Source organism: Acanthochromis polyacanthus, chromosome 15 (assembly GCF_021347895.1).
Source record: "Acanthochromis polyacanthus isolate Apoly-LR-REF ecotype Palm Island chromosome 15, KAUST_Apoly_ChrSc, whole genome shotgun sequence".
NCBI classification, from domain to species: domain Eukaryota; kingdom Metazoa; phylum Chordata; class Actinopteri; family Pomacentridae; genus Acanthochromis; species Acanthochromis polyacanthus.
Window position 1 is genome coordinate 28,848,099 of NC_067127.1, and position 22,193 is coordinate 28,870,291.

The 22,193-nt window shown below is 45.0% G+C and overlaps 1 protein-coding gene across 1 annotated transcript; it reads left to right on the forward strand.

The window, feature by feature from the left end:
* The first annotated feature begins 5,297 nt into the window (after positions 1–5,297).
* On the forward strand, positions 5,298–20,887 carry LOC110945958 (APC membrane recruitment protein 2-like). Its single transcript, XM_051960128.1, is given in 4 exon segments — positions 5,298–5,535; positions 16,091–16,804; positions 16,807–16,917; positions 16,920–20,887. Coding segments are annotated over 4 exon segments (1,536 nt in total). The 3' UTR covers positions 17,393–20,887.
* Positions 20,888–22,193: the final 1,306 nt, after the last annotated feature.

The window sequence follows — 22,193 nt, forward strand, 5'->3', positions numbered from 1 at the left end:
GATGACTTGGTCATTATGTCACCCTACTCTGCAGGCCTGCAGCAGTTACTCACAGTCTGCTCTGAATACGGGGAGCAGTATGATATCAAGTTTAACTCCAGTAAGAGCGTTGTGATGGTCGTGAAGACTAAAGAACAGATAAAGACAGTGTTTCCTGCGTTCTCCTTGTCAGGAGGGCCGTTGGCTGTGGTGGATAAGGTGAAATACCTGGGTCACATCATCAGGAGTGACCTCTCCGATGATGATGACATCCAGAGGCAGTATTGTAAACTGTATGCTCAAGCAAACATGCTGGCGCGAAAGTTTGGATTCTGCACAGAAAATGTTAAAATTGCATTGTTTAAAGCTTTCTGCACACCATTTTACACTGCGCACTTGTGGTGCTGCTACACTAAAGCTAAATACAACAAGCTGCGTGTTGCCTACAATGATGCTTTTAGGCTCTTATTGAAGGTTCCTCGCTGGAACAGTGCCAGTTTCCTTTTTGTGCTAAATAATGTGACTACATTAAACGCTGTTATAAGAAATTTTATCCACAGATTTATAACAAGACTGATGGTTTCTCAAAATGAAATTATAAATGTTTTTATAAATCTAAAGCGGAGCAGTGTCATGTACAGTTCTGAGCTCTGGAGTCACTGGAGAGACTGCTTATATGGATTATAACTGTTGTTGGTTTTTGTCTGTTGGTGTTTTGTTTGTTTTTATATGGACCGTTATTGTGTCTGAAATAAATAAAATAATAAATACCTCTCTACCTATCTGATTACCTACTCATATCCACATATTCTTTAACACCCACACCTATATACACCTATATACAAGCGGATATCCATAAATTCATACATACATTTAAATATCTATATGCATTGTTAATACATACATGTCTGTTTACTAATTTGCTCACACACACTCATACATTGGTTTTGACTGCTGTTTATAATATTCATTCACTTCATTCATTTTCTACACCGGCCGTCCCCAGTTTTCTCTTTTTCCTTCTTCTTTTTGATCTTTTGAGTTTCTTGCAAGAAATTTTCTCACAAGAAATCAGTTTTTTTTTTAATTTATTTATTTTTGCAAATTAATGAATATATATAATGAATGTAATTTAAGCAAAATGCGACTTTTTCAATATTTTCAAGAGGGTCCTGTTCCAGAAAAATGTGTTAACTATTCATGTGTGCCCTCTTATCTGTCAGGAGTAAGCAGCAGGAGAACACTGCCACATGAACCGGTACTGGATGCATCAAAGGGCCTACAGTATATGATGGCAAGATGAATTCCACTATTGTATTATCTGGATGACTTGAATGATAAGTATGAAATTATGTGCTCCATTATGTGTTACACTTTCCAAGACTCTTTTACTGCTCTATACAATCTAACTTTGCTGTGAATTCTGTGAAAAATCAACTGTATTCATGTACATATCTAGACTATTGTCAGACAACATGTTAAGAAATCAACAGCACAAATTGTAATTATTGAGTTATATTACTTGTGTAAGAATCATCAAATTTTATGAGTTGAGCATTATGTAAATAAACCATATATATCATAAATTACTTGCTCGAATTGATTGCTTATTTTTTCAAATTTTGGCATAAGATTAACTGAGATATGATTGCGGTATAATAAATCGTGTCGTATTGAGACTAATTTGAGAGCTTGCACTACTCTCATTTTTCTTTTTGTTGAGACACTAGAAAAGAGACAACTGGAAGAGAATATGAGAACTCAAATAGTGAGCAGTGAGAGACAGATTTATGTTTGTTTCTCACTGAGACATAACTGAGATAGTGCTTCCAAGTAAGGATATCAAAATGAGACATATTTGAAAGTGGCAAAATATGTCTCACTTTTCTCTTAGTTGAGATCAGGAAAAGAGAAAGCTGTAAGAGAATTAAGAGAACTTGCATGGTGCTCACTGTGAGACTTATTTCTCAGGAGAGAAATTTTAGAAGAATGAGAAAACCTCTTTGGTCTCCATTAGTGCTCATTTATATCGAGGAGATGTAAATGTGACATAAAAGAGATCTCATCTCCAATTTTGCTTTGCTATGGGCCATCTCCATGACCATCTAAAATAAAGAAAAATATTGGTTTTACAGCACATTATGAATAGTTATGCATGTCTTCTGGGTTCGTAACTGAACAAACATCTTACCTGAACGTATTGATAACGGAGTTGTTTGACACATTCATCATTTCGTTCCAAAGGTACTTTGTACAGTTGCTTTATCCTTACTTCTACAATTCTACAATTTCATTTAGCAGACGCTTTTGTCCAAAGCGACGTACAACACAAGCAAAAATTCAGACATAAGGAAAAACCTGTAGTAAGTGCAAAAAGTGCTTCAAGTGTGATTGGTCAAGGGTGTTGCCATCAAGTTGCAGAAGAATTGCCCCCCCCCCCCCCCCCCCCTTTTTTTCTTTGTCAGCGCTAAATAAGTGCTGGGTTTTGGACCACCTGACTTATTCTACCCCTAAGGTGGAGTCAGATTAAGTGCCTAGGTGTTCTCTGAACAATTGAGTCTTCAGTTGTCTCTTAAAAGCAGAAAGGGACTCAGCAGAACGCACAGAGTTTGGTAGTTTGTTCCACCATTTGGGAACAGCAGAGGAGAAGAGTCTGGTTAGAGATTTCGAGCCGTGCTGGGCTGGAAGCACCAGACGTCTCTCACATGCAGAGCGAAGTGGGCATGAAGGGGAGTAGACCTGGATCAGGGAATCCAGGTAGGCTGGGGCCCTTCTTGTAAATCTTTTGTAAGCCAGGAGGAGAGTTTTGAATTTGATTCTGGCTGCAACTGGAAGCCAGTGAAGGGAGATAAGCAGGGGAGTGACATGAGCTCTTTTGGGCTGGTTGAAGACCAGACGTGCTGCTGCATTCTAGATCATCTGTAGAGGTTTGACTCTACATGCAGGGAAACCTGCCAGAAGAGAGTTGCAGTAGTCAATGCGTGACATCACAAGAGCCTGAACCAGAAGTTGTGTGGCCTGTTGGGTCAGGAAGGGTCTGATCTTCCTGATGTTGTAGAGGGCATAACGACAAGATCGAGAAACTGAGGCCACATGAACCTTAAAGGTCAGCTGGTCATCAATCATGACACCCAGGTTTCTGGCTGAGTTTGTGGGCACAAGTAGGCTCGAGTGAAGTTGGACACTGATCTGAGGCTGAACAGATGGACAAGCTGGAAAGACCATGAGTTCAGTCTTAGACAGATTTAGCTGAGGGTGCCGTTCCTTCATCCATGTGGAGATATCAGCCAGACATGCTGATATCCGAGCTGAAACTGTTGTGTCGTCAGGTGGAAAAGAGAGGAAAAGCTGAGTGTTGTCAGCATAACAGTGGTAGGAGAAGCCATGGGAGCGGATCACTGCACCAAGTGAGGTGGTGTACAGAGAGAAGAGTAAGGGACCCAGCTCTGACATTTGAGGGACGCCTGGTGATAGGTCGTGTGACCCTGACACCTCCCCTCGCCATGACATTCTGAAGGATCTGCCTGTGAGGTAGGACTTGAACCACAACAGGACAGAACCTGAGATGCCGAGCTCGGAGAGTGTGGAGAGGAGGATTTGATGGTTCACGGTGTCAAAGGCAGCAGACAAGTCCAGCAGCAGTAGGACAGAGGACTGACCAGCAGCTCTCGCCAGCTGCAGAGATTCTGTGACTGATAGGAGCGCAGTCTCAGTGGAGTGGTCGCACCTGAAGCCTGACTGAAAAGGGTCAAGTTGGTTGCTGTTCCGCAGATGTTCAGAGACTTGGTTAAATACTAAGTGCTCCAGTATTTTCGACAGGAATGGTAGAAGTGAGACTGGCCTGTAGTTTTCAACCTGGGCTGGGTTGAGATGAGGCTTTTTGAGCAGTGGGGTGATGCGGGCTTGTTTAAAAGTAGCAGGAAAAATGCCAGTTTCCAGGGAGGAGTTGACAATGTGCGTGACTGCAGGGTTGATTGTGGGCAAGATGGTCTGCAGGATGCTGGTGGGTATTGGATCGAGAGGACATGTTGTAGGTTTTGAGCTGAGAAGAAGTCTGGAAACCTCATCCTCGCTCAGAGGAGCAAAAGAGCAGAGTGAATGAGCAGTAGTGGGTTTGAGCTGACTAGACTGGTCAGGCTCAGAGAACTGGTTGCTGATTGTAGCCACCTTTTCAGTGAAAAAGGAGGCAAACATGTCTGGAGTCAGCTCAGTGGACGGCTGAGGAGCTGGAGGAGAAAGCAAGGAGTTGAACGCCATAAACAGTTTTCTGGGATCAGAAGCCGCACAGATCTTGTTCTGATAAAAAGCTTTCTTTGTGGACTGCAAGCAGGAGGCAAAGGAAGCAAGTTTCTGTTTGTATGAGGACAAATCAGCGGGTTCTTGGGATTTACGCCATTTTCTTTCTGCTGCCCTGAGTCCTGCTCTTTGTTCTCTCAGAACTTCAGAGAGCCATGGACTTGGTTGTTTTTTCATGGCTGGTTTGGACACCAGGGGGCAGAGTTTGTCCAAAGAGGATGCCAGAGAGGAACAGAGTGTTTCAGTAGCCTCATGAACAGGAAGTGAGGAAAAGTGTGAGTGGTCAGGCATGACAGAGCTCACCTCCTCAGACAGCTGAGTTGCTGTGAGGGACTTCAGGTTTCTGCGGAAGGAGACCATCTGTGTTGGTGTCTGCAATTGCGGAAAGGCAGCCGCAAATTTTACCGATGTAACCCGGTTGAAACAAGAAAAAAAAAAGCACTCACTTCATTTGTGTTTTTTTTATTTCGTTTATGTATTTATTTTAATGTCAAATGCATAGTTTATGAAACAGAAAAGGTGTTTATAAGTAACAAATATTTATGTTGAGTTTGTTGTGTAATATTTTCTGTATGTACAGTAAGAAGGTACCATTAGTCACCGTGTGTGAAAGGTCGAGCGGATGCGGAAGTGGAAAAAAAAGAGAGAGGGAGAGGAGAGAGACAGGTGGAGTGCGGGGCAGAAGACGGACGGATGAGAAAAAAGAAAATAGAACTGTACGGGCAAGAAGTGGTGGAGAAACGGACACAAAGAACACACGGACAGTGAGTCTAACAGCGACCGTTCATCCAGTGTTGCAGTTTATTTTTTTCAGTTGGAGGAGGAGACGTTGGAAAAACGTTTCCACAACCGGAGCAGCTAAAGCTAACGTAGCACACGCTAGCCACCTGGTGGTTTCACTCACGTGCGCTCCCACAGCGCGTGCATCAGGGAGACCGGCCAGTTTGCTGAGACTGGACTACGCCACGGAGGTGTTGTTTACTGCAGACGCCGCGACGCCGCAGAGGTTTCATCTACTGCCGATGCCGTTGACGCCCGCCGAGGTCTCGTTTACTGCCGACTACGCTGCCGCTACAGAAGTCTCGTCTAACGCCGCTGCCACCGAGGTTTCGTCTACTGCCGAGGACGCCGCAGAGGTCTCGTCTAACGCCGCCGCCACCGAGGTTTCGTCTACTGCCGAGGACGCCGCAGAGGTCTCGTCTATCGCCGCCGCCACTGAGGTTTCGTTTACTGGCGACGAAGCGACGCCGCAGAGGTCTCGTCTATCGCCGCCGGCACAGAGGTTTTGTCTACCGACATCGCCGCTGACACCGGCATCATCTCCAGTCTCTTCAGCGACATCAACGGAGCTCCTGCAGTGAGTGTGTGTGTGTGTGAGTGTGGTTTATTTTTTATTTATTTTATATAGCGATGAACAGTTTTGCACCGCTCATGAGCGAGGAAAACAGGCCTGCAACGGTTTTGACATAAGGGTACCCATTTTATTTTTTTGGTTTTGTTTAATTTTCCTGATTTGAACATCATAAAGGACAAAAGTGCATTCGAGTGCCATTCTGACTGAAAGTTAAGAGGAAATACCAGACTGTGGTTTAAAACCAAAAGTGCCCAGTATTCCTTTGGAATACTATTATTGGCTTATTATTGTCCTTGTTTTTTTTATTTTTCATATACTTGTATATAATTAATTGCATTTACCACAGTAAATAATTAATGCTTACTTTGTGTTTCTTTGACAGTGTTTGAGTTCCTCTTAGAGAGTGCTTTAGAATGTTAACAATTCACTCAAAGGGTATCCATATTATACATAAGAACAGTTAAGTATTAGAGCAGAGTTCACTAGTTAGAAAAACACTAGCACATCAACCTTTGTTACTTATAGGCATTAATTTACCATTGGATAGTTGGTAAAAAGAACTTGGGGAGCGCACCTTATAAAAAGGCTTGGGGTCCAGAGGGCGCTACACCAAGAAATGGTCTGACAGGTGTAGTGGAGTAACTGTCACCTCTGCTATTGAACAGTTACGAGTCAGCACCAAGTCAAGGACTTTACCAGCTTTGTGTGTGGGAGGAGACGGAGCCAGTACAAGTGCAAAAGAGGAGATGAGTGCCAAAAAGTCATGTGCCTGAAGTCTGTCAATGTGAATGTTCATGTCTCCCATGACAATCAGTGGTGTGCCATCATCAGGGAAGTCAGAGAGTAACATGTCCATTTCAGAGACAAAGCCATCCAGATTACCCCTGGTGGGCGGTACAAAACCAGAATATATGCTTTGATGGGAGTACTGACCTTCAAAGCATGATATTCAAATGTTGTGTTGTTGTTCGACGGGCGTAGTGCAGAGAAAGACCAGTTGTCTGGAATGAGCATGCCAGCACCGCCTCCTCGTCCAGTAGAGCGAGAGGTGTGGCATAGCGTAGTGGACGCAGAGAGTGCAGCTGGTGTAGCTGAGTTTTCTGGGCGGATCCATGTCTCAGTCAGGGCTAGGACCTGAATGTCTGAGAGTTTCATCAGTGAACTGATGAATTCTGTCTTATTAACTGCGGACTGACAGTTCCAAAGACCAAAGGTAACCGAGTGTGGGCTGGGACCACTTTCAGAGAGAGCGGACAGGTTGTGTGGATTGCGTTTGCGGAGGACTATGCGTCTTTTACGGTTGCCGACAATGACTGGGATGCGTGTGAGACACATTGTGCGTTACACTGTGACAGACAGACCTTAGCGGTAGCTGGTGTCCTTGCTTGGTGGACTCGCGCAGGTAGACTCGCAGGTCTTCACACTATGTGGGCTGATGCTTTCGCTGACGCTCAAGCGCAGTCTGTACCGTTAAGTACCTGACAGAGTCACAGCTGTTTCCTTTTTTTTTTTTTTTTTTTTTTTTTTTTTTCTCTTTTTTGTCTGCATTTATTCTCATTGTTTAACTCCATGAAAGGGGTGTCAACACTTTATGAGATTAATGCATATTTTAGTCTTGCAGCCAAATATCTTATTATTTGGTGCATGCGTGTGACCATCACCAGCCCTCCCTGAAAGCTAAGCTGACACTTTTTATTACATTACCCTGTTTAAGAGCCAGGGAGGGCAGTGCTACACCTCAGTGGTGATGTGAGGGGAAACAAAGGGGTGGACAGGACGAGAGGGGATGGACAGGGACAGGGTCTAGCAAGCAATGCTATTACATCTGAAGAATATCAGGTGTTGTGCTATTCCCAACTAATAATTACCCATCAATAAGACAAAAAAGCAAACACATACACAAGAGAACAGAAAACCAAACAAACAATAAATAAATAAATAAATGAAAGAATAATTAGCCAGACAGTACTAAACACCATAGTTGTGGGTGTCATGTTAGTATAGAGTGGAATAGGCCAGATGATACTAGAGGAAGATACTAGAGAAAAGGAGAGAGGGTTTAGTTTGAGATTAGACTCTGGAGAGAGTCTCAGCACATTCCGGCGGGTCCCATCACTGCTCAACAGCGGAACTCGACAGGAGCTGGTGGGACCTGAGCAAACATGCACATGCAAGTGTGAAAGACCCCGAAGCCCAGAACAGCCATCACAGCAGTGCAGTGCCAAGCCGACAGGGCACCCCCCCACAGGCCGAGGAGCCACGGGGCAGCGCCCCCAGAGAGCAACCGGGGCCACCATGTACCACACGGACCCCGAAGACAAGAGGGCGAAGCTACCAACACCCCCAGCACGCCGGAACCGGCCCAGGCAGCCCGGGGCAAGCGGACCCACCCGCCACCCAAACCCCAACCCCGCCCGCCCCAGCCCCCACCAAACCCCCACACCCCACCACCCCACCCACCCACACCCCACCCACCCCCCACCCCCAAGGGGGGCCGACGGCCCCAAGCAGCCGGGAAGCCAGACACAGGGGCAGAGCGCCCCGCCGAAGGGACGGCAACCAGCCCAACACCGGGGCAGGCCGCCACCGGAGGCCGGCCGGAGGGAACCGGAGCCGGGACCCAATGCGAGTCCAGAGGGCAAAAATGGACAGAGCAGTGGGGCCCGGCAACGCCAATGGGGGGGGCACCCCGCATACCCACCCGCACCAGCCCCCGGGCGAGCACAGCACACCCAAGGCCCCCACATCCCGCGACACGAACCAACCCCCCCACCAGGATAGAGGCACCACACACAACCAGCCCGCGCCAAAGCCACAGCACCCACCAGGACAGCCAGTCCAGATCCCGCAGCCCAACAAGGGTCACCGCACCAGCCGGGACCAGCAGGACACGCAGGAGAACCCCCACAGGCCCCGGACCCCCGGCCCCGGGGACCCCCAGCCACAGCGACACGGATGATGGTGCACCCCGCCGCCCCATAGCCGTAAAGCCATATGGGGGCCAGATCCCACCAGAGAGGCCATAACGGTGAAACCCACCCGTTATTCTCCTATTAATATGTCTCCCGATCCCTAACGGGAAACATTATCCCAGCACCGTGGTAGTGTAACCCTGGGTGTCATGTGGTGCATTAAAAGTGGGAAGGCTGGGGGGGCGTTAGCCAACCCAGACCTAGCCCCAAGGTGAGTGTGTGTGGTGCATTAAAAAAAAAAGATTGGAGAGCAGGGGAGGCAGGCAAGAGGGTGATGAGGGGGAGACAGGGCCGTATAGCCCTGCCACCCGCCCCACCACAGTGCCCATCGTTCCCACCCCCACCTGCCCTCGGGGCCCTAAATGTTGTGTCCCTATATGTGCCTAAAGGTTGCTATTTACAGTGAGGTGTGAAAAATGTGAGGTGCACAATCAGAGGCATTCTGGTGTGGATCTGGCCCAAGAGGACAAAGCAGTGGGGGAGGCAGGTAGCAAGACCACCGGTACTGACGCAGAGGGCCCCCAGAGCCAAGAGGCAAGGGACCGGGGAGGGCCCACACGAACCAACTGGCCCAGCCGGCACAAGAACCCCCCGGGAGCTGCAGATCAGAGCAGCGCCCCGGCAGGCACCGTAGCCCCAACACAGGTCAGCCACATGCGGCGCCCCACCCCGAAGGGGGGACCAGGCCGCGCCACAAGGAAGCGAGGGCCACAAGCCGCCACACCCACCCAGGAGCCGGCACGACAAGGACGCAGGGCGCCCACCCCGCAGCGCCCCCGAGACCCCACCCACCCCACCACACCCCAGGACAGCACCAGGCCCGGACGGAGGCCCCCAGCCAGCAGAAACTGGACTCCAGTGGGGGCACACAGGCCAGGATGAAGGCCTGTGCCCAGGTGGGCCAGAGCCACCCCCCCAGAGAGAACACCCAGCCCCCGCGCCAGACCACCCGCCCGCAGAGGGCCACCGGCCCCCACGGGAGAGGGAGAGGGGCGAGGAGGGGCGGGCAGGCAGGAGAGGAGGGAGGAGGAGGGTAGCGGAGCAGGAAGGGACAGGGGAGCAACGGAGGGGCCGACTCACCCGAAGCCCCCCGGACCAGCCAGGCGCCCAGGAGAGATCAGCCGCCGACACCCCAAGGTCCAGGGAGAGCGTGCAGACCCAGCAGACCTAGAGCTCAATGGGGGAGACACCCGAGACATCCAACACCAGGGAGAGGGGCACAAGCCACCCCGACCCCGCAGAGCCAGAGAGCAACCCCGGGAACCCTAGAGGAAGGTCACCACCAGTGCATGCATACGGTCTTGAAGTCCATGGTGCTATCAATCTTTGAGAGTTGTAGTGTTAATAAACTGAAATAAAACAGAGGAAAGTTAGACCATATGCACAGACAGAACAGGTATTACAGATTTTTTTTTTTTTTTTTTTTTTTAAATAATGGAGGCAGTGGCATACGCCCACATACAAGCAGGAGCTATAAGTTAATATTTAATGAATTAATAAATGGAGACCATTTTTCTTTAAATGAGTCCAATTGTTTTTTCCGGGTAGCAGACATTCTCTCCAGTGAAATGTGTTCTGTGAGGAGGTTTAGCCAATGGATGATGTTGAGGGCTTTCTTATCTTTCCAGTTGACTAAAATAGTTTTTTTGGCAATGGCGATAGCTGCAAGTGTGGGTTGGATGTGGATAACCGGTAAGGCTGTTAGCGTTAGGTCACCAATTAGGCAAATGTTCGGGGAATGTGGAATCCCACAGCCCAAAATATCGGAGAGTTTCTGTGTGATTAGTGCCCAGAATTGATAGACAGGTGTACATAGCCAAAGGGCGTGAAAATATGTGTCAGCCATGTTTTGAGTGCATTGAGTACATGTGTCTGAGTTTGAGAAGCCCATTTTATATAATTTATATTGGGTTATATGCGTTCTATGAAGAACCTTAAATTGGATCAGTTGTAAGTTGGTATTTTTTGTCATTTTAAATGTGTTTTCACAGATCTGGGTCCAAAAATCAGAGTCAAAGGATTTGGACAAGTCTTCTTCCCATTTGTGAGTTGGTAGGTGAATAGAATCTGTCTTTGAGAGTAAACTATAAATTTTTGAGAGGTTCTTTTTGTTTCTTGGAGACAGTTTCGCAATATATTTGACAAATTCAGGTGGCTGTAAATCAGTTGGCTGTGGATTAGACTGAAGCGATGGAATTCTACTTGTAAGCGTCTTCTTTACCTGTAGGTAGTGGAGGAAGTTTCCATTTCTTATTTCGAATGTTTGGAATAAGTTTGTATATGTCCTAAATATGTTATCATCAAAAAGGTGGTGGAGGTGGGTGACTCCTCTCTCTGCCCACGTCCTGAAATAAAGAGCTATTTTATTGTTTGCAAAATCAGGGTTGTGCCAGATTGGGGACAGTATGCTGGGTTTTAATTGGGAGCCTGTGACCTCCAATGTTTTCCACCAGGCAGACAAGGTGGAGGCAATCATTGGGTTCTTGAAGCAGGAGTGATGTTTAAGGGCGGAAGTGATAAAGGGCAGGTCAGAGATTTTGATCTGGTTACAATCTAACTGTTCTAGTTCCAGCCAGGAGTTATATTCTACATGTGGATGAATCCATTTGGTGATATACTGAAGTTGGTTGGCTAAGTAATAATACATGAAGTTGGGGGCTCCCAGTCCCCCTTCTGATTTATTCCTCTGGAGGGTGGCCAGACTGATTTTAGCCTTTTTGTTCTTTGAATAGAATTTACCAATGGCAGAGTCTAACGATTGAAACCACTTTGATGTGGGTTTAAACGGAATCATGGAAAAGAGGTAGTTGATTTTAGGTAATATTTTCATTTTAACCGTAGCTAATCGTCCCAAAAGGGAGATGGGGAGGTTATTCCATCGCCTTAGATCATCACAGACTTTATCCAAAAGTGGGGTGTAGTTCAGGTGAACTAGCTCTGAGAGTTTGGAGGAAATATTTATGCCTAGATATCTGATGTTGCCAGTAGGAATAGAATAATTCGAGGTTTGGACTGTGGGATTCCATGAGTTTTCTGTTAAAGGTAATATGATTGATTTTGACCAGTTGATGGAGTAGTCTGAAAGACGTGAGAAGGTTGTAATGAGGTTAAATACTTCCTTCACTGAGGTTTTCGGTTCTTGTAGGTAAAGTAAAATGTCATCTGCGTATAGGTTAATTTTGTGTTCAGTCTCCAGAGCACATATACCTTTGATATCAGTGCTTTGACGTACAGCTGTTGCTAATGGTTCGATAAAGATCGCAAACAATAAAGGAGAGAGTGGGCATCCTTGTCTCGTTCCCCTTTGCAAACTGAAACTTTGTGAAGTGATTCCATTAGTGGTGACTGTAGCCTTGGGTGAGTTGTACAGAGCCGATATCCACTGGATAAAAGACTCTCCGAAGCCAAATTTGCGGAGCACAGCGAAGAGAAAAGACCAATTGACTTTGTCAAAGGCTTTTTCTGCATCCAGTGACATAACGATAGCTTCTTTATTGTGGTGTTGCGTCAGAGAGATTAGATTAAGAAGTCTTCTGATATTGTTGGTGGAGTGTCGGCCATTTATGAAACCAGTTTGATCATAGTGGATCATTGACGGGATAATTTTCTCCAACCTAGAGGCGAGTGCTTTAGAGATAATTTTGATGTCAGTGTTGATTAGTGACAGAGGTCGATAGCTGGAGGGGAGTGTAGGGTCTTTGTCTGGTTTCAATAATAATTTAATTGCAGCTGTATTCATATGTGAACTTATATAACCATTATTTTTAATCTCTGTCACTGTCCTGAAGAACAGGGGTGCTAACATTGACCAGAATTGTTTAAGAAATTCAGCAGGGAAGCCATCAGGACCAGGTGCCTTGCCTGCTGGCATACTGTCTAATGCACACTGTAACTCTTTGATAGATAATGGAGCATCTAGTGTGTCTCTATAATCTGATGTTAATTCGGGCAAGTTTAGATTGTCAAGAAAGTTATGAATATCTTCTTTGGGTTGACTGTAGATGAGTATAAACTCCGGTAATAGTTATAGAAAGTCTGATTAATTTCCTGGGGTGACTGAGTGTATTTTCCTGAGGGATCCTGAATTGCTGTTATGAAGGATTTTTCTTTATTGCGCTGGAGTTGGTTTGCAAGAAATTTTCCTGTTTTATTGTTGTGTTCAAAATTATTATATCTCAGCTGTTGTAATAGGAACTCTGTTTTCTTTGATAAGATATTATCGAGTTTTAGTTTAACATTTTGTAGTTCAGACCATAATTGATCACTTGGATTTATTGCATAGTTCTCCGTAAGTTCTTTAATTTTTTCCTCAATTTCTTCCTGTAGTTGTTGATCCTTTTTTTTCTTGTACGAGGAGTACGATATTATTTTGCCTCTGATTACGGCTTTTCCAGTTTCCCAAAGTAAAGATGGAGATACATCGTTGGAATCATTGTTTTTAAGAAAGTCTGCCCACTCACTTCTTATTATTCGATCAAATTCATGGTCTTCGAGTAGAGAGATGTTTAGGCGCCAAGTCAGAGGAGGTTTAGGGATGGAATCTGTCTGCAGGCTGAGAGATATTGGTGCGTGGTCGCTGATAATGATTGGGTGAATTTTAGTAGTAGCTTTGTGTGCGATAGAGTTATTTGAGAGGAAAAAGTCAATTCTTGAAAATGTTTGGTGCACCTGAGAGAAAAAGGTATAGTCCCTCTTTGTTGGGTTTTTGAGTCTCCAGACATCTTCTAGTCCAAAATCTTTCATATAATCCTGCATGACTTTTGCTGATTGTGGTTGTTTTGCATGTATTGGACTATGAGATCGATCTAGTGACGGGTTTAATACTATGTTGAAGTCGCCACCGATAATGGTTGTTGAGTTAGCGGATAGGTCTGCTAAGTGGGAGAAAACCACATGAAAGAAGGCTGGGTCATCATTATTTGGGGCGTACAGATTAACAATTGAATATAATTTATTAAAGATTGTTGCCTGGATAATAATATATCTGCCCTCTGAGTCTGTTATTGTGCTATTTAAAGTGAATGGTACTCTCTTATGGATGAGAATAGTGACCCCTCTTTGTCTGCTGTTATAACAAGATGAAAAGATGGTATTATAATTACAATCTAATAGAGATTTTTCTTCTGATTCTACTAAATGCGTTTCTTGGAGGAGCAAAATATCTGCTTTTAATTTGGAGACATAGTCCATAATTTTAACTCTTTTTGTTTGTGAGCGTATGCCATGAACATTCCAGGCTACAATATTTAACTTGAACATAAAGAGAGATGTTCAGTCATTGAATAAATCGCAACATAGAGTATCGTCTGTGTGTGTCCCTGTGAGCTGTTTGTTGCTGTCTGTGAGCTGTGGGCGTTGGAGAACGATGCACATAGCAACTCAGGATCTATATATACATTATATAATAGCACGATATTGCCTGAAACATTATCAACAAACACATTATCAAACATAGAAGCACAATAAACATGGGGGTACATAGGGTGTAAGTGAAAATGAGGGGGGTGAGTGTGTGAGAGGGGGAGAGGGGTAAAGGGAAACATATAGAGATGGAGAGACAGAAAAGGAGGAGGAGGAGGGGGTTCTCCAGTGGGGAGTGTAGATAGGGAGGGTGACACATTTACATTCATGCGATTTTGATTTTTTTTTTTTTTTTTTTTAATTACGTTTTCTAAACTAAATTAATAGGTGGTATACTAAGTGTTTAAGTCTTTATTATCATTCTTATTATTATTATTAGAAGAGCCAGGGTGTAATAGAAGTTTCCCGAAATAACTGCCCATCTATGTATAGTTTGTCCACAACTAGTGCGGTCCGTTTACCTTTCTGCCTGTGTTCTTTCATGATGGGGTATAAAACTTTGCGCCTCTCGTTTATTTCTCTGGGAAACTGGTCATTCATTCCGTAAGACGTACCTTTCAGCTCCCGTCCTTTGCTCCTTACAAGCACTTTCTGTTGGAAGTGCTCGAACTTTGCGACGATAGGACGGGGGCGGTTTCCACCTCGGGGTCCAATCCGGTGGATGCGGTGGAAAGTGATGTTTTTAACCGTGTCCGCAGGGATTTTAAGCGCTGACACCATGAAGTTTTTAACCAAAGACTCTGGATTATCCGGTGTGGATTCAGCGATGCCAGAGAAGATCAAATTTTCCCGCATACTCCTCGACTGAATGTCCAGGACGGTCTCCTTCAGGGTTTTGTTTTCTTTTTTAAGTGTACTCACCTCTGAAGTGACGGCTGTCAGCGTGGACCGGAGTTCTGAGTTGTCTCTCTGCAGGTCATCTATCTGCTGGTGAGTGAACTCCAGGGTTGTCTTCAGGTCCTTAATCTCCTGGTGAAGCAGACCAAGGATATCGAGTTTTTTATTAATAGATTCAAGAACACTTACCTGGATATCCGTGGTCAACAGGTCTTGTGTGTCAGTCGCGGAGTCGGCCTTCTTCCTCTTGTTTGGGTTTGGGGTCGGGGTCTGGGTGACTGATTCCTCCATCGTGCACCGGATGAAGCAGTCGTCGATAAATCTCTCGAGGTCCTCCACCTTTAGCACTACTTCTACGATCTTGAGCAGGCTACTTAGGTTGTTTTTTTAAATATAAATTAGTCGAGAAAACGGCGATTTGTTTAGTTCTAATCTAGCAGCTGGGGGCCGCCATGTTGAATTTTCGTCACTCTCGCAGAATCTCGCGATCTCACAGCATCTCGTCCTCTCTCCTTACACCGTTAAGTACCTGACAGAGTCACAGCTGTTTCCAACTTCACTGGATGCGCCCGGCTAAACCGCCCCTGTCTGGTTTCACTTGAGCAATCAATAGAGGGTGTGACCCGCGTCAGCTGCCCTCACCTATTGTTGCAGAGAGAAACTGAAACTCAGTGCTAAGCACTCAACGACCCCCAGCACAAAAACATAATAAAGCAATTCAAGCTTACCTAAGCTGGCTCAACCTTCTTCTGTCAAGATTCAGTGCTTGTTTACTGAAGTTACAGATTTTGCTCTCCTCCTCTCCCTCTCCTGGCCACTCTTCTCTCTCTACCAACCTGAGCCGGTGCTCTTTGATCCATATTTCCAAAGGTAAAACAATCAGAAGCCACTCCTTTTATATGGTTCTGATGAGGCCAAATGCAAATCCCCTGAATCGGGTTTCAGCTGACAACTATACTCCGTCACCTAGGGCACACAACACATTCCTTGGGGGGGCGGAAATGTACTATTCTTGCTCCACAATTCCCCTCCAATTTTAACGCACCACATACACGTTCACATTTTGGGCTTGCGGGGAGACTGGAGTAGGGGGTTCGGTGCCCTCTGCTCTGCCTCACCTGCTCCCTTGGGGGTGGGTTGTGGGGGGGTGGCGTGGTGGGGGAGGGGGGTGGCGTGGCGGGAGGTGGCTGGGGTAGGGGGTTGGGGGGGCGGGTGGGTGGTCGTGGGGGAGGTGGGGCTGTGGGATGGTGGGGCACCGCGTGGGTCTGCTATGACCCGTTCTGCTGCGCAGGCGTTGGGGCTTTGGCTGTGTCGGCGGGGGTCGCTCCGGGTTCCTGGACTGGCTCTCCGCCTGGTGACCCCTGTGGGGGGGCGGTGTGGACCCCCTTGGGCTGGAGGAGACAGGTCCCCCCTTTTGGTGGAGGTTTCCTTGTATGCCAGACCCACCACACCGGCATCTACCAAAACTCAATAGAGTTTGTTCCCCTTGTGAGGAGCAAAACCCACGATGGACTGACGAGCTCCAACAACGATGCTGATGGACAGAGAGGGGATGGACTTGCCAGCCTGGAGGCGGGACCTGTGAGGTCTCTCAGCAAATCGTTGAGTTTCTTCTCTCTTCTCCGACATGGAAGTTTTAGGTCAAGTGAAAATGGAGGGGCGGGACTTGTCAGAAGAGGGAGGGGCCTTAAGGGCTTCTTTAGCAGCATGCGATGGAGACGTAAAGAAAAAACAAACGAGGGAGATGGGGAAGAGGTGGAAGGTAAGAAGGAAAAGGATGGAGATACCGCTGACTCTGAAAAGGTAAAGGATATTACTCTAACCCTTGAACCACCTCCGCATCATCACCAGGGGGACTGTGGGAATGCAGAAGCAGGACACAACCTCCAAGCAGCAGAGACTCCCACTACTAGTGTTACCATAACACCCCCACACTGTGTTGCCATACCAGGACCATCTGGTGAGCTAGACTCCCCCTTTCCTTACACACCTACTGACTCGCCACTGTGCCCTCCATCCAAAAAGCCAAAGCATCAATTTCCAGCCTCACCCCCTCCCTTGCTACACCCCCATTGGATCGCTGCAGCACGGGCAACCCACCCTCGGAGCCTTCGGTGGACTCACCTGCTCTCTCCTCTTCACTGACGTCACGTCCCTCAAGAGCTTCGATTCTCTGACGGGCTGTGTTGACATTATTGCTGGTGCAGACGAGGAGGGGCCAGTGGGTAATGGGGGCAGTGGCACTAGCAGCAGCAGCAGTGGGGGAGGAGGGGGGAGTGTGGGAGCCAGCACTGGGAGACAAGTTGGTATGACCAGTGCCGCATGTCGGGGTTCCCCATCTAAACCCTCTATATCTTCCCAGCTGACCCAGCCCATGTTCTCTGTCTCCCCAAGTTCAGTGTCTGCCTCCCTCCCGGCCTGCACCCGGGCGCCTCCTCCACCACAGCAGCACCCGGCTGGTAGTGGTGTGGTGGCCTACATGGGTGGAGGGGAAGAAATGGCAAACCCAGAAGGTGTGGATGATGCTGACATGCAGGGGCTCTGGCACATGCTGCCTTCCACAGGAGACAATTCTAGTGTCGGACTACACTAGAATAAGGGGTTTTGTTCACTTGAGAAAGTCATAAGGAGACTCCAAAAAGCTGGGTTAATATTTCACAGCTCTCACAGGAACTTTTGAAGTTGGCTATTGACAATCCATGGATTTGCAAAAGACACACTGGCCTTGTAAGTTCTTGGAAAAGCTCCTGACCTGCTGACAGTTCAAAAGCCACTTTGACTGGAAACAAAAAGCAGAGCACCTTTTTATATTTTACATTTTTCTTATGGAATTCCTCTTGGCATAACTCAATTTGCTGGACCTAATCTAATCAAAGTTTATTATTGTTATTATTATTGTTATTGTTATTATCATTATTATTATTTTGTCATTTTGTCTAATCCATAACAAATTACCTCCTAATCCTCTGATTTTAGAGCCAAAGTTTAAAAAAACACATATTCTTGATTTTACAGCTTCTATTAGTCTGAAACAGATTCAACAATATACACAGCCTTGAATAACCTACAATTTTTTTTTTGTTTGGCTGTACATATTAGTCACTTTTTGAAGATGGTCTTCTTCTGATCACACACTATAATTAAACTGGATGTGCAAAGATACAAACGGACACAGATCTAAACCATTTTCATTACTTACCTGCTTTGCAGTAACAAACAGAAGGCCACACAGCTCATGTTTTTGGAGGGGGATACATCCTCTATTTTTAACTGGTTAATTTTTTATTCTGGATGGACTAAGCTTGGCTTTGGGCGGTTGCATATGGATCTCATTTATACCCTACTGCATCACAGGACGTGCATTCATAGGATGTCAGTCTCTGGGATTTACAGCTGTTTTTTTCATTTCCAATGGAAACCTGCAAAACTATCGCAATACTTTACCTGGAGGGACCCTTGCACTGATACTTCATTACTCATAGGCAGACACTCAGCACACACATGCATACAAAATCATACTTGCACACACACAGTCTCTCTTGTTCTCTGCATTCAGTGCCATACACCCGAGGCACAAAGGTCAGGGAACATCATCTAATGCTGAAGGATCTTATATCCGCACACTGTTCAACCTTTGGCACTGTCTTTGTAGCTACACTGGATAACTTTTCTCTCAAAGGACACATGCACAAACACATTTTTTCTAGTTAGTACTTTTTTTCTTCACTGGATTTCATACTGTTTTTATAGGCTACTCTTTCCTAAATCATTCTGCATGGATCTTAAACTGTGATTGCACCAGCTTCTTATCACTCTGCTTTCTTTTCTCTCTTTTCTTCTCTACTAGCATAGCCACTGTACAGGTTGAAGTGAGTGGATAACAAAGAGGCTTTCTGTATGTCAGCCAGTTTAAGAGAGCCAAAATATACTACAAAGCAAAATTTGGAAACTGATTCTGAGTCGGTTCAGAGACCTTCACCCTTCTAGCTTGGAAAATCCAAACCGAATCTCCATGTAATCTCCTATCTCCATGTTAGGAGATACAGGAGAATCAGTTTGGCATTGGGCGAATCGAATCGCATTTCCCTCCCGGGAAAGTTTGGCATGACCAATCATAGCACGGGAGGCGGGAGTTAATGCTGCGTCATCTTCAGCGCCTGGATTACCCATAAAACACCTACGCACCTCCTGTAACCAAACACAAACATTAACAAAGTTATTCCTAACACCGCTAATTGTTCGGAAGGAGTCTTTTGTTGCGTAGCCTTTTCAAAAATAAGTGTTGTACTTGAGAGTACCCCACGTATTCGCAGATTTTTGTGACAAAAACAGCAGTAATCATTCACCGCGACACTTTCTCGGCTGCATGCCATTGTTGTTTGGACTACATGGACTTCAAGGTCGATTTGTTTGTGCGTCACATCCGTGTTATGCTGATTGGTTCTTTCTCGTTCAAGCTGCATTCATTAGCCCCTCCTTTTTGAAATGGTCTCCTATCATCACAATGCCAGACTGCCTTTATTTGTATTTATATTAATACATAAATAAAGTCAGTCTGGATTTTCCAGGCAATCACCCTTCTTCTTCTGGCTGTTGTACTAATAAACATTGTATGACTTAATTCCAGGAACCACCTTGTGTGTGAATCTGAATGTAGCCTGACATTGTTCTAGATCACTGGTTAATATATATTTTCTTGTATTTGTTTGTTTTCCTCTTTGCCCCTGTTTTGTAGGGGCAAGGCTTTGAAAAATGAGGACAAACTACTACACAGTGGGTGTAGCCTTGCAAAAAGTGCCACTTGTTTTAAAATTGAGGGAGTGTATTGCAGTCTTATAAGGCCTTTGTTAGTGATTCAATGACACAAGTTATAGGGATTTTCATAGGAAAAGACGTTGACGATGATGCAAGTTTTCCCTAATCCTAACCACCAGGCCACCATTGACAATTGAGGGTCATTCTAACTCATGATAGCTTTCAATCTCATTTAGAATGTAATGATTGATCCACAGCATTGCTCCAGGTTCAGATATCTTTTCAGCCCCCTGATGGTGTAGCATAGGCAGACCATGGAGTAACCTGATTCCAGGTCTGCAGTAGGAACGTTTCTATGCACATAAAGAGGGCAGACTAAAGGTCACTTGGGGAGAGAATGCTCACCTTGGTTCATGCTTTCTCTGCCTATATTGTGCTCTTTATTCTTTCAATTTAATCTACATCCACGATTCCCTTCTATTGAGTTCTGATTGACAAATGAGTGATTTAATGAAAAAAAGGTGATGACATTTTGTTGGGTAATACATATGGCAACAATGTGAATCTCCAAAGTAGTTCTAGTAAAAAAAATTAAAAATCAGTTGTCATGAGTGTAGATTGTCGAAACAAATTATTTGCTTGAAGGGTTCAAAAAAGCTCATTTTGCTTCATAAATGGGAACCCACACTGCTGCCAATGAAATTACATTAATGCTACAATTAAGCAAGAGAATGCAGATATGAATGGGACAACTGATCATTATGTGTCATATGTTTCACCAGTTTTGTTCCAATAGGGCATCCCTTTCTGTTGATGTCACTCTGTTCTTAATAACAAAGTTTGTGTTACTAGAACTTCCCTGTTCCTTCACCTCTTCCAGGTCTGACATGCTGAAAATGAAAGTTTATCCATTCCACTAGCGTATACGTACATACCCCTGAGGCCACAATATTGTCCCCAGATTCAGTTCCTTATTTTTTGCTGACTGATGCTTCTCTTTTTCTGTTTCATTATAAATGTGGGCCTTCCTGTGATCACTTGCTGCAAAGAAGAGCCCATTATGTTTTATATTTCCCTTTTTTTGTTAGCGTGTGTCTGTTTTACAGTGTGAAATCCTTCCACTATTCATTTTTAATGAATATTAAAAAAAAAATCAAAGAGTTTGTTCCCCCGGTCGCTGATTCAGTGGAGATTGCTGGATTAGTGTCTGTGGATCTCACTCTGCTTCATCTATCCTTTCTGTGGTCTCCTGACAACTTTCTGATTGATCCAGTTGGGATTCTGTTGTATCTGGTGTTTGTGAAGGGTCTTGGATTTATAACTGGTTTCAAGGTGTAAATTAAAGAGCACAAATAAATAGAATGCACTTTCTCTCTCAGAACACTGTCTGTGCCTCTTTTTGTCTGTCCATTGTCTGTCCTGTGTCTGCTTTATGTTTCACTTGGGTTTGCACAGCCCTCAATGGTATAATGTAGGAAACAGCTTGAAATAAACATGATAGGTTAATTTGCCATGAGGGCAGGTGATGGTCTTCTTTAAAAAAGGAGAATTTCCAAATGACTGGAAACGATCAAGGGTTATACCCATATTTAAATCTGGAAAAGCAAATGAAGTTTCTAACTATAGACCAATTAGCATTTTGCCGATCTTCTCTAAAGTGTTGGAGAAGATCGTAGCAAACCAATTAATGTCCTTTTTACAGTGCAACAACACACTGCATCCTCTGCAGTTTGGATTCCGGCCTCGACATTCAACCGAAACTGCCAATTGCTATTTTATTGAACAACTTAAATTAGCAATTGACAAAAGAGAAGCAGTCGGAGCAGTCTTTTTGGATTTAAAAAAGGCCTTCGATCTGTTAAATCACAATGTACTTCTACAGAAATTATCTAGGTTAAACTTTGATGAAATAACAATGCAATGGTTTAAATCATATTTGCAGCAAAGACAACAATGTGTAATAATAAATAATGAAAAATCATCTTATTTAGCTCTAAACACAGGAGTCCCACAGGGATCTATACTTGGTCCACTTCTCTTCTCACTGTATATAAATGATTTACCAAATATCTGTCCCGGTGCTGGTTTCCAGATGTATGCAGACGATGCAGTTGTTTATGTGAGCAGTAAAAATGTTGAAGCCATAACTGCCCAGCTGCAGAGTCATTTAGATGCTGTGTCAGTTTGGTTTCAAAATTCAGGGCTCACCTTAAATGTCAATAAAACAGTGTCAGTTTGCTTTTCCTCAAGATGTCGTCCATATGAGGAACTGCACCTGACAATTAATGGTCAAGTCATTGAACAAGTAAAGGAAGTAAAATATCTGGGTCTGATTTTAGACTCCCATTTAACATTTGAAAGTCATATTAAAAAGATAATAAGAACAGCCAAGGCAAATCTGTACACCTTTCGACACATAAGGGACTGTTTATCATTTCAAGCAGCAAATGTGTTTATGCATGCTATGATTTTTTCCCATCTCAGTTATTGTATAACCTCCTGGTCACAGGCAACGATCACAGCAATTAGTCCAGTAAGAATGATCTATAATAGAGCCTTGAAAATACTGGCTAGAAAATCTGTTAGAACCCACCATTGTGAAGTTTTGCAGAGGTTGCACTTTCTTAGTATTGAAAATT